We start from the raw sequence: 13,757 nt of genomic DNA, 5'->3' as shown, positions 1-13,757 counted from the left end.
TTACTGCATTTACTAGTCTACTGTAATTGGTGAGTAACAGGACATGACTATAGCCACTTTATTAGACATCGATTTCCTCTTTCATTTGGAAATGGTAGCATTTTATTAAAGGTTCCCTGGAGGAAGGATTAATCCACGTACGCATGCACAGGCGCGTGCATACGTACGCACGCACACACACACACACACACACACACACACACACACACACACACACACACACACACACTTACACACACATACACACACACACACACACACACACACACACACACACACACACACACACACACACACACACACATACACACACTGTCAGTTTATATCATCTGTCCTTGTCTTGTATCTGGAATACATCAAAATTCACAAATGAAAGACTCAATACCTGCCCAGTATTCATAATGTGAAATGCTGTCAGCTACTACACCCTATCAGCCATACTTTTTGCTATGGTATGTTTTTATAATAACAAAAAAATGGATGAATAACTGCATTGGCTCTTAACAAATAGCGTTTGGCTCGACAGAGAAAAATATCTGGTTTCCTTACAGTTGCAAAGTATTCTGTTACAATTAGTAGATGTTCTTTCTTTTTTTTTTACCAACTCCGCTTCCATTCTTATGAAAATGAATGTCTCATCACAGATTTTTTTCCTTATTATTAAGCAACTAGTGTATGATTTCTGCTTCACTCTAAGAAACACAACTCAGCTTTAAATACATCTCTTTCTAACTGTGAGCTGATAAATCACATTTAGTGGGTTTTGTACAACATAAAGAGGTTTTAATTAAAACACTGACCCATAGTGAGTAAACCTTTATAAGGGTATATAATGTTTAAAGTCTCCAATTAAAAAAAGTAAATACTTGACCACAAGCATAATGCCTGACATTGTAAACTACGTGAACATGTATTGAAACTGATTGTCTTGTATCTAGCAATAAATAAAATATGATTTAATTAACGTCATTCATATGTCCTAGAATTCATAACGAAAGAAAATGAATATAATCCATTTCGGATTATACTTCTCTATGAGAAAGCCATGCCAGTAAATAATTTCTATATTTTCCTTAATAAAAATGTCAGGGTGGTCTTTATGCTAAAAGGCCAAGGATCAATGTTGAAGACAACAGACGCCTTACAGAGCTGTAAAATTCCATAGTCTTCCTTCTCAACAATCTTAGATTTCATTTTTCACAGGGGTCTGTTGAAGGTTCAGTTTGATTCCACTAATTTCACTTTATCACAGCATTTTTTAAATTTCATCAAGAGCAGTTTAACAGAATAAATTTAAATATGCAAGCAACACTATAACACACAGAACACATTTCAAATGACATATAAGAGTCCAGACAGCTTCGTTTGGGACTGTATCTTGTTGAAATGCAGAGGCAGAGGTCAGCTTGCGAATGTATATGTGTGTGTATATTAAAATACCTTAGAAAACGTCTTCTAAAGTTCACACCCTTGGCCACAAAGGTATTTCCAATTCAATTTGTCTAACAAGCGCAGCAGGAACCACTCATCATCTGCTGCTGTTTCTGTTTTTCTTGGGATCTACAAAGGTTTTTAGCGCACAAGCTGCAAATGCCAGACAGCTTCTGTCCCTTTGGATATTTGAAGGAGAGGATAATACCCTGTCAATAAAAACACTGCAAAAGGTTGATAAGACCTTTCTTTTCCCCTGGAGGGAGATTCGTTGCCTTTGTGAAACGTTAGCATTTCCCTTCTATGTTGTGTTTGCATGTGTTTTGGACATGCAACATGTTTATGTGTTTTACCTCCATGGGTAGCAAACATGTCAGTATGACTCAGTTATTTACCACTGTGGAAAGGTCAGTTTTGGCTATTATGCTGGCTATTTTTTGAATACCTTTTCAGAATTTAGTCAAAATAATGTCTATTTATTATATGATTTCATCAACTGTTGACTTCACAACACTTAAACAAAAATTGCATTCAGTAATTAACATTTTAGATAGTCTCTTCTCTTGGAAATGTACAAATATATTACCAAGATGATTATGTTGGGTCAAATAATTACTTTACAGTATCAAGTCGTTACTTTAAAAATGTCTATACAATGTTTGCAGCAATACGATTATGTTGTGTTAAATGTTGAGTGGTGTCAGTGAGCAGCAGCCAGGCAAGGGTGTCTGTCGTTTTCAGAGGCTGCTGTGAAGACAACAATAAGGGCACTCAGTAGGACACACGCCTCTACCAAAGGTCCAACAAGCACCTTTAATTCAATGAACCCTGTAACTGTAGTGTCACAACCTGCAATTGTTCACCAATTAAACCTGCTAGATCCAGATTTGGGTTTAAATCCATAACACGTTGCACAGAATAAGACTATTTTTTACACACTCTTCCCTGTAAGAGGAATAAAAGTGAAGAGTTTAAAAAACAACACCCAAAAAAAGGAACACAAATGAAAACATAACGTCTGTATTGGAGGTCATAAACTCTACTCTGTGTCTGAGTACCATTTTTTTTAAAGATGTTGTGAGATCAGCATAAATACAATGAAACATTGCAGACCTGTGCTGGGTATTGAATTCTCTATCACATGTCTTCTCAGGCAAGAACAACCAACGGTTTTGGATAAAAACAGTCATCTGCTCTCCAGAGAGGCAGATTTGGGTGAGGCCCAATGCAGATTCCACGCTATTCTGGACTGTAGAAGACATGGTTTCTCTTCCAGCTCATCAACACATTGCTAAAGGTCTGCTATCATTTTTGTTCTAAACATTTCTGCAGTGGTTTGGGTATCGCCTTCAGGCCTTGTACAAACTGTAATTTTGAATAACTACATCAAAATCATTCGCTCAGCTGTACACCACAACTGCGCCCTGTCGATGTCGGGGGCAGCAGAGCTGTTGCTCCTGCAGCCAGTGGCAAGCTTGCAGTTTTTTGTAAGATGCTTTTTGTGAGGCATCATGTGCAACTGTTACTGAAAAATAACAATTACCACCAGCTAGTTGAGCTCCTTAATCAAGGGCACATTGTTGTAAAATTTCCTTGAGATAAAAATATTTTTTCGTCCAGTCAGTGCTGGCAGAATTGTTCAGTATTATCAAAATATCCTCTGTTTCTCAACAACCTAAAACCCCTGCTGCTGTGCTAACCTTTCAAGGTTTCTGAAGTAAAGTGATTACATTCTAAACGGTGAAATGTAGTGTAAAGTCCAGAGAGTCCTCCGTGGTCCACATTTCATTCATTGCTCTTGAATGACTCAGGCTAACTTGTATGATGCCAAATAGAAATTTGCCTAAATGTTTTCAGGTAAAGCAGAATAACCAGTTACATTTATTACATTTTTGATGAAACTTACTTTATAGAAAAAGCCTCCAGAGTTTCAAGATGCAATCTGGGGTTTTTTTTGTGTGTTTTTTTTTTATTATTGCAGGAAAGCATGTCACTGTGTCCTCCCAGAATGCACCAGTTTGGTGTTGTTGTGTTTAAAAGGATTACAGGCCTGATTGTAAATTGGACATCCTTCATTTAGTAAGGAAAGCACATGATTTATGTGGCAGGGGTGCAAACACTAAACTGACCCTAATAACCATTTGGCTGGGCGTTGTCTTGTCATACCAGGTGATTTCTCTTGCTGTTCAGCAGATGCTGTTCATAAATCATCAACAAAGACAGGACTTGGAGCTCATACAAACTCCAAATAATAAAATGGACTCTGCAACATTTGGCTGTGTTGGGTTTTGCCGTTTTGTGATCATGTGAAGAACCGGTGTCCACAAGAGGGAAGTGTTATCCTGGCGTTGCAGACAGCATCTTCACAGACTTGCTTCTGGAGGAAAGGATGATCTGGCTGGAGAATGAGAAGGCAGAGAGAGGAAGAGGAAGAGAGTCACGCAGCTGACTCATGAGGCAGAGCAGACCCCCTCCCATCATGTAAGAACACAAGCAGCTGAAGATGTGACTAAAACCCACAGACATGTTTCCTCTGTAAGATTATCATTATGTGTCATTTCCCCAGAAAGAAGGTTGACCGTTTGAACCAATCAGGTTCAGGATACCGCATCTGAACTTAAATAATGACTTCAATCTGGAAAGAACGATTGATTATGTTATTAATTTGAAGTTAATACAAAAAAAACAACAACAACAAACTACTGACTAAATATTTATTTGGGTTTCGGTTTTTCTTTACAAATTTTTAATTCTTTTATTACCAGTTCTGTGGATTTCTATTTTGTAGCCACTTCTGTGTTTCCAGAGGGCTCGTCCTCCTCACATCCTCTTCCATTCTACCTCAGACTGATCTATATCTATAACCTGTTAAAGTAAGACCTTTCATTCCGCTCCATTCTTAGCAGGGGCGATCAGACAGAGCTGAAGTCGCTTCGTGTGAGCGCCACACTACCCTCTTGCAGTTTTCCGGGAGAGGTATTTGCTTTTTGCAGGACAATCCAGGCTCCTCCCTTGCACGACGTCACCCCCCTACGATCCCGATCTCGCTCCCAAATCGTCAGCTATAGTCAGAAACTCAAGGTGGTGGTGGTAGATCAGCGGAAAGGTGCGCTTCCAAGGGGGAGAAAAACACTCCTCATTCTGTCTAAATATACCGAGAAAAAGGACCGCGCACAGAATCCCGATAACTTCGCCTCCCTGATCTCTCCGGCTGCCCGAGACTGCAGGCAGGGACGACCTGGGAGCTGCGAACGCTGTCCGCAGATTATCTATTAGCTGCTTTGTCACTTTTGCAGACGGAAGCAAAAGGCGACGTTTCCCTGGAAGAACTCTCCAAGTGTTGGAAACTTCCCCCGCGCAGCATCGATCGAGGACCTCCCGCCCACTCATCAGACCCACAATCCTGGGAGAGGGGAGAGAGCGAGAAAGAGAGAGAAAGACTCCCGACAGCCGCTGCGGTGGATGGAGCAACAAAGGCTGGATGGTTAAGCTAGAGGAGCAGTTTTGACTAGAAACCCAACTCTCTCACCGCCTGCTGCTTCTCAGCACATCACCTAAAACGACAAAACCAGGAGCCGCGTGGATCTGATCGTGGGAACCCATCCAGGTTCGACTTAGTGTAAACTCTCCGCCTGCCCGGGGATCCGCCGCAGACGTGACATTGATGCTTTGCTCCAGAGGAGCGCACCGCCCGATCCTCTAGTTTCACTTAAAAGTCTAGAGGAGGACTTGTTTGAGCCGAAGTGGGATTTGCAGAAGTTACATGCGTGGTGTGTGTCGTCTCTATTGATCCCTACTCATCCACTCTCGGGTTATCGGAGAAGGTAGTTGAGAGCCATGACGATGTGCGTGGGGATGTGGATACTCCTGTTGGTGCTGCACGCCCAAGGTAAGACGCAGACATCTGGGATGAGACAAATGTGCCTTTTCCAATCATCATCCATGATCCACATTGTGTGTGTGTGAGTGTGTGTGTGTGTGTGTGTTTTCATGTGTGTGTGCGTGCGCTTGATTTGCGCACGACTAGGTGGATTGCAGTGATCGCCTGCTGTGTGTTTTGACACAAGGTGCGCAAATGAGAGACAACCGCTCCGTGTTTGCGGTCAGAGTCGGACTAAACGGCTGCAGAATACTTATTTGTCTGCAAAATCATGAACTTACCCGGGCAGCAGGTAGATGGCGACATGCGCGAACCGTGCAAGGCCAACAGTCTTCAAGTTTTTCCAATATCTCACTGGAATGGCAACTCGAGCCGCACAGTGTTCCTGAATGATAATTGAAACCTGTGGTCTGGATCCTCAGCTGTTTTCTGTTAGCTGAATATCGTTCAGTCATTTGAATCTTAAGAATGAATTAGAATTTTTACAGGTTACTATTCCAATATCGTTGAGTTTTTGTATGGATGAAATCCACAGGCCTCAGGAGACAGAAGGTGACATCAATGGTTAGAATAATGCTCCCGTGGAGCTTAAAATATATTTTTTTGTCATGATTCTAGGAATATTGACATCCTTTTAATTGGAACGATAAAACAAGACAATAACAAAACAGCTTGTGCTCATGGCCCTTTTCATCTGTTGCTGTGTGTGATCCGTAGTATAGAGATGATTCTAAAGGCTCAGCTGAAAGTTTTCTGTAATCTATTAGCAGCCAAATCTGTCCACTGCCCGCCAATTTTAAGAAAGGGTCAAATGTGGTCAAGAAATTTCAGATCTTGATGGTTATACCTCTCTGACACCACAGTATGAATGTTTTTATAGTGCAGGGTTTGGCGATCTTGCGCCAGTCGTCCTGCTCTAGTCAGTTAGATGTAAAATGTATTTTTCAAACAGACATTTTGACACCCCTGGGATGTCCCCACAAACCACAAGAACAACCAAGCTTTTGACCTTGTTCACTGCAAGGCTCTAAATGACGTCATGTGTTTAAGTCCGATTGAATACTTTGATCAAAAGCCCTGTATGATTTACATTGAGATGATCCCTTTGCTTGTGGAGAAGATCAGGATTAACTGGTTCCCTTGGGATTCACGATGGGAATCTTTTGAAGCTGCTCAGTCAAGGAAGTGGAAAATGTCTCAAATGTTGTACTTTCAGCGTCCTCGAAAAGTCTTATTTGAGTTAAAGAGGTGTTTGCTTAGTCTGATCAACTTCTTCATTCAACTTTGCTCTTATTTCCTGTTCAATAAGATGCAAAAGTTCATTTAGAAGAAAAGTGACTTCCTCATGTGTGCTTTCTGATGCCTTCAGAAGGGGAGGGCTTTCAGATTTTTTATTTCAACCATTGTTGTGACTCATTTCTTTTAACATGCAAAAACAAGAATTTGGTCTTTCACCCCTGGGGTCAAAGGGCATTGCCATAAATGCCCGCTGTCTCTGATGGTCTAATTGATATACAACATGTTCCAAGCTCTTCCCTCATTAACCCACTGCAAACAAGTGTGGGAATAGTCCTTACAAATTCAAGGAGCAGCAAACCCTGTTGCAGTTATCCATTAGGGAGAAGCCATCTGTGCGTGTCATTGTAATAACCATTTGCAGAAAATACAAGTGTGCCAAATTCATAAACAGAAAATATACCGAGCTCTTCGCCAAATAAATTATAAAAGAAGAACATGGAGTATAATGGATCTGTGAATAACAACAGCAGCTCTGTTGCTGCTTTCTTATATTAGCACTTGGTCTCTCCAGTATTCCAGAATTATATGTAATTGAGTGTGAATTGAGTTAGCAGCCAGGTGGTTGTTTATGGCTTGGCTCCATCCTCAGGTCCTGGAGCCACATGAGTCCACATAGATATCACTCTCACTGGTGGGATAAAGGAGATTTTCCAGCTAATTCCTCGTCGTAGTTGGATTAAACATTTGGGAAATGATGACGGTGGATGAGCATCACCTTTGAGTGTACTGCTATTCACAAATGGAAATTATGTCGCTGTGAATCGCAAACTCATGATCAGTTCTGCCAGTCATTTTGGGTGAACTTCTCCCGAAATGTCTCCATCGCCAGCATCATCTGCAACGTTTTTGTATTTGCTGTTTGATTCTCGTGTGACATGGTGGGAAAAATGTATCCACCGTGGATATTTTCTGTGCTGTTTTGATGGACAGCTATATTATTTATACCCTTTGTGGGTAATTGTGCAGCTAACACTCTGATTCCTGTGCATGAGCTTGTCACCAAAGCTTGATGCACAACAATCACATGTTGTGATGCCGCATTGTGAATTTGGTTTGACACTCAGTCTGAGCCCACTGATGTCCACCTTTGTGTTTGAAATGTCATGTACCTCTACCTTTTGATTGATTCATTGAACAGTCAACACATGTGCAACAATGATCATAAATAATGTTGAAATATGCATTTGAATGGGGAAACAGGCAGGAAAATGTTTCCTCAGATGACTCAAGAAATTATATCGAAGCCCTTTGGGAACATTTTAATTGGCGTTTTGACTTTGCTAATTTCTTCTCTCTTTTGAAGTACATAAATGCCAGACTGTGACATTTTGCATTTCATTTGGATGACAGTTGTGATGTAGTGCAATGGAGAGAGTCACTCTGGGATTGTCAGGCCTTGATGGTTTGAATGTGAATGCAAATTGTTACCCATTCCTTTAAGGGGAGTCTCCTTTTGGTCCCTGCTGTGGTGATGGATGAGAGAGAGAGATCTGGGAGTCCTGGGAGAATAGAATGTGGGGAGCTGAAGGAAGATTAAGCTTCAAGTTTGCTATCGGAACTAATGAAATCGCTTGACCAACGGAACTCGGTCTCTTTCAGGTTTGAGCTCATCGTGTTTCTACTGTCAGCTTCTCCAGTGTGTCTAATGCTTTTCTTTTTGTCTGCAATGATTCTGGAAGTGAAGTAGCCCATCATATACTTCAGGCACCGCTCTCAAACACCCGGCGTTTCTTTAGAGATATTTGAAGTTATTAAGTTTGTCACAGCAATTGTATCAAGAGACACACGTTTAGCTTTCTTGATAAGATTCTGATGCATGTTTCCAGCCACTGTGGTCTCTGCATAGAGGCTGTGTATCACAAAACAAATGAATAAAACATAAGCATAAGAACTGACACTAAATAATGGAAAGGTTATGACAAAATGGAGTGCTTTCTTTCTGTGGAAGATGGAACAAATAGTATTAAAGACCAAATTAATGTTAAATTTAGTTCACCACTTCGATTATTTGAAGTCTGGTGTTTTAATGCAAGATTTCAGTCATGATAAGGAAGACAAGCATCTCTCTGTCTTTAAATTGTGTTTGAATTTAATGTGGATCATAAGAATTATAAACACATCATCACACTAATAAAACAGAGCTATAAACACCTGACTACAAGTCTCAAACTAAACATGAAAATATGTCATCATGTCAGCTTATATCCTATAAATCAATTATAATCCCACAGCCTCTCACACACCAAATGTTTAAAAGTTAAAAAAAGAGAGAAGAATATTACTTATCTCATGGGCAGCACAGTGGCGCGATGGGTAGCGCTGTCGCAGCACAGCAAGGCAGTTCCAGGTTTGAGTCCCGTTCTGGGCGGAATTTGCATGTTCACCCCGAATTGTGTGGTTTCTTTCCAGGTTCTCCAGCTTCCTCCCACCTCCAAAAACATGCACTTCAGGTTAACTGGCCATTCCAAATTGCAAGTAGTGTGTGAGTGTGAGCGTGTGTGGTTATCTGTCTTTGTGTGCCTCCGTGGCGCACTGGCGTCGCGCCTGGAGTTTGCCCTGCCTCACGCCCTAAGACAGCTAGGATAGGCTCCATCTCCCTGTGACCCATTACGGCAAATAAAGCTGTTTGGAAAATGAATGAATACATGCATTACTCATCTCTAGTCAGAAGCTGTATTACACAAACTCAGGTATATGTGTAAACGCTACATAATAGGAGTTATGCCCATTAACTTTTGGGTCAGTGATCCCCGCACAGTAGTTGTCAGGCTGTATACAACATGACTTTAGGGCTTTAGTCATGCTATCATCATCGTCATCATCATCATCCACAAACCTTTGATGATTTCAACATGCTAAAATAGATGCTCTTTAATAATATTAATGTTTAAAAATGGGATTTAAAAATATTCTTAATTAAACTGTACTGTGGGATTTAAAACTATTCTTAATTAAACTATACCGTGGGGTTGAATATATTTGATTTATTATTCAGCCTTACTGAGAGCTTGTCTTAATTTTACTCAGTGCCATGTGCTGTCCTATGGTTGTTGTTCTCTGCAGTCCACCGGCGTCATGCTCTGAGTGTCCCCTGCCTCTCCTCCGCAGGTCAGCTGGGTTAGGCTCCAGCAACCCCCGCTATAGGTGGAACAAGCAGTAGACAATAAATGAATGAATGAATAAATGAATGAGTGGTTGTTGTTTACGTGAACCATCTGTTTAGTATCCCCCCCTGTATTTTCCAGAAATGTACTTATCAACATGGTACAAGTTTTCTCTTTTCTCATAAAACCCACACAAAAAAATAAATAAATGAAGCAAAATCAAATCAATAAATGATATCAAGTCTTGCGCCTCTCTCAAGGGCGCCTCGGCAGTCAGCTCACACTCCAATGTCAGATGTCTGGCGGGAGCAGGAATCGAACCGCTGATGTCTGATTTGAAGACGCCCGCTCTACCGCTGAGCCACTGCCGCCCAACATGCCATTGCAACAGGCCATTGTGCTTTGTGCATTAATCTGTGGAGTGATATTCTTTCTGTTTGAACCATCCTTGTCCAGGGATTAGATGGTTAAAATCTATGTAGTTGGCTTTGAGTGATTACACTTGTTCCATATTTTTCTGGATATTCTTTTTTTCAGATAACTGTTCCAGCATCTGGGGATGAGTTTAATGGAAATGCTGAAGAAAAAGTAAATAATCTCACACTGGAGGAATTCTAAGATTCTGCATTCTTTTTATGGGACCCTGTCTGAGCTTGCCAATGACTCGTGGAGTTTCATATACAATGTTTACCTTTAATCAGTCGTTTCGGTTGAGGACAAATTGCACTTCTTCACAGGAACTGCATCAATGTCTTTGCTCTAAAAGATGCTGAAGGAATTGCTTTTTAATGCAGTCATCTCATATTTTCTGCTTGGCCTGTTTAAAAAGAGAAACCGTGTGGGAAAAGTGTTGTGTGCTCATTGTGTCTGGGTTTACAACTGGAGCATTAAGTCGTGTCCTGAGCAGGGATTGAGAGAGTGAATGATTCCTAGTCTTCCCCACTCAGACTGTATATTTTAAAAATAAAGTAGATGTGATGAACACAGTGCGGACCTCTCTCTGTGATAGCCTGGACAAGTCAATTTACAAGATGCAGCCGGACTGATGTGCCTCTATTTAGTAGAATAGATGCTCTGATACCCAGCCAGTGAACAGTCTGGCCGAGCATGAAATGTTGTGCTTTGTAACTATTTCATAATTCTTTTCTTAAGAAGTAATATAATTTGTTGAAAAAAAAAGACTGTTCAGTAATATAAACCTAATATTTAACATTTAATGATGTCTTCCAGATTTTCTTCCATCCTAATTTTAAGTCATAGAAAGATCATTTTCTTCTGGCTGGAGTTGGGTCTTTTCCACTTTCTAAGATCTGGTAGTTTTGTTAACTCGTGGCCTGAGATTTTCCAGGCATCGAGCGCTTGCACATGGTCTCTATTTTCTGTCAGAAAACATCTATACCACCTTCAAAAACCAAATTTGTCAATCCCTTTCCGAGCCTTAGAACTGGCCCGCTGCACATGGCATCCACAGATAAACACTCCAGGATTAGGCTGAAATGGAATATTAGTTTGCAGAGTATGCTGAAATGAAAAATGTAATATTTCTAAAATGTAGCTGCGGTTTCAGTCTCTCTTTACGGAGATGTTAGAATCAAAGCAGCATTGAAATTTCCATCATTGTGACACGGGACCCACGGATTCACAAGGTTCAGTGCTGATCTCCTGCCAGTACATTACGTTTTCTTCTTTCACTTTCGACAAACTTGGGAGTAACCCACCCCCTTACCATCTCTCTTCTCTTTTTCCCTTTTTCTTCAGTCTCCTCGCTCTGCCTTTGAGGACGAAGCTTGCTGAGAGTCGACTTGGTTAGCTCTTGATACAAAAGGGGGTTTGTTTCATGAAATGTTTCCCTTTTTAATGAGTGATGGTGTTCGCTCATTTAATATTCTGCACTGATATCTCTCCGGGAGCCAACTGTGCTTCAAAGCAACAACGTGGTTGTAAATGGGAGTGGGGGAGGGGGGTGCATCAGCAGCAGTGGTGTTATAAAGGAGGAGCGGGAGCTGCTAGAAAACACAAACACAGGTTTATTTATTCTCCCTGACATATAGCTAAGCTTCTAGTGTGCCGCGGCTTTGTGCAAAGCTCCTTAGTGCCCTCATCCTGTGCAGACAGTCTAGCAAAATATGAGTGATAACGGGTCAGCTCTGTGTCTGTCAAATTTCTCTCAGCGAGCGCCTTTCATCCATCCTTGCATCATTCCCTGCTGTCATCAACTGTAAATATAATCAATAAGCTATTTCAATCTTTACAATGTGAACTTTCCTGATAACATTTGAGCGGGCATGTCACGGCGAACACCAAAGTTACCTGGATTTTACTGTTACATTAATGTTGAGGCCAGCCCACATGAGTAGAATAAACTCACAGGTTTGCCAGTTTTATAGTGCCCATTGTTCATCATTTCTTTCCTGTGAAGACGATGAAGACAAGCACATATATGACCTGTAGTTTGGCATTGATCCTTCCAGTTGACTCAGGTCCATGCCAAAACAGCTAACGTAGTCTGCTACTGATCCCGCAGTTTCATTCCTGGCTGAATTTCACACAAATGTTGTGTTTTTTTTCCAGAAAATCAGGTGTGCCAAATGACATCTGCCTCCTTGCTGCATAACCTCTCTTTTTTATAAAAGATATTGGAGTGCTTGTGGCTATCAGTAGTCTTGTGTATTTACATGTCCTTGAATATGTGGGTGTCAGTAATCGCACCACTATCCCCTACATCAGAGTTGAAAGGAGTTCTATTCATCCCTTCATTTTGAATCTGCTTTAGTGCTCTGTAGTTGTCAGTTGTGTAGAGGTAAGGCTGTGCTGTATGGCTGCACTGTGCTTGAACCATATTTTGTTCCAATATCTCAGTGCCCTATATGACAACACCTCATAATAAAGCAAAGGAAAGAAAAAGAAGGGAGAATACTTTCAACCCTTTTTTCCCCCTTGGCATTTACTAACGGAGCTACAAAGTGACTTACTCAGAAATACAGGATGTTCACGTTCTGCACACATTTAAAGTCTGCCTCACAAAAAGTGCAGAGAGCATTATGAAGACTGACTGGATGGAAAGCAGGTCTCCCTTAAGAGGACATGTCATTATACCTATCTGTCCTCCACCTTCCTTTGTGTCTATGAGGGACTCTAGTATAAGTTAAGGTAGATACATGGAAATATAAACAGAATATGTCTTCACTAAAAGTTCAGATGAATGCTTCTGTATATCACATAAGCAAATTTAATAACTAAGCAGTTTTTGAAATGACTCCATCATATTTGTTTTAATTGGCAGCAAAGATATGTCTAAGGCTGCATATTTTGCACTCTAAAGAATGAACATTTCAATGAAAGCTTTCACAAAATTTATTATCATGACAAATTTAACTAATTAAAACAATGAAAACATTGAATTGGGCAGCAAGAAAGCATAAGCCTCACTTAAATTAGTTTCTTCATAATTAAACAGTATTTCACAAATCAATTTTTCTTATGCATCTAGCTGCAGCTCTAACTAGATTCATATATAATAGACACATGAATCAATTTGGGCAAAAGTGACCAATAAGTTTAACTGTTCTGGCTCATGTCCGGAATACTACTGCTGTAATCTCCTAGGTGGAGATAAAAAAAAATATATCATGCAAGATGAACTTCAATGTAACACAACGGACAAATTCTTCACTTTCATGCACTTCAGTTACTTTTGTGTAAGTACTTATGTATGATTTTTATAAAGAGACAACATTTTGACAAAGCCTCTCTATCTGAAAAATAAATTGTGTGCTTTGCTCAGCATTTCATCTTATGCCGCTCTACCTATCAGAGCTGAATATTTCTATAAACATAGCTGTTAGAGTCAGTGAATAAGATGGCTATTTCCCATATGGGAACGGCAAATCCTGTTAACTATGTTAGATAGTTAGACAGCTGAACAATATGACGTTCCTTCTGCCAATTTAACCACAGGTCTTTTTCAATTGATTATGTAATTTATTATATTTGGTAGAAAGAAGAAAAGTGTCTGGTGTTCTCAGCCTTAAAGTTAACAACAA

General features: G+C 40.4%; 1 protein-coding gene across 4 annotated transcripts in view; it reads left to right on the top strand.

Annotated features, from left to right (window-relative positions):
* Window positions 1-4,493: 4,493 nt before the first annotated feature.
* Window positions 4,494-13,757, top strand: part of nectin1b (nectin cell adhesion molecule 1b) — a 156,124-nt gene continuing 146,860 nt past the window's right edge. For 2 of the 4 annotated variants that reach the window (XM_068317711.1, XM_068317710.1), the window contains exon 1: window positions 4,495-5,320. In XM_068317711.1, the coding sequence (XP_068173812.1) occupies window positions 5,269-5,320 (52 nt within the window). In that variant the 5' untranslated portion in view covers window positions 4,495-5,268. Of the gene's footprint in view, window positions 5,321-13,757 lie in introns of all 4 variants that reach the window. The other 2 variants (XM_068317708.1, XM_068317709.1) reach the window with 2 other exon arrangements.

The sequence above is a fragment of the Antennarius striatus genome, chromosome 6, assembly GCF_040054535.1.
Source record: "Antennarius striatus isolate MH-2024 chromosome 6, ASM4005453v1, whole genome shotgun sequence".
Taxonomy (NCBI): domain Eukaryota; kingdom Metazoa; phylum Chordata; class Actinopteri; order Lophiiformes; family Antennariidae; genus Antennarius; species Antennarius striatus.
This window is presented reverse-complemented; position numbering and strand designations above follow the sequence as displayed.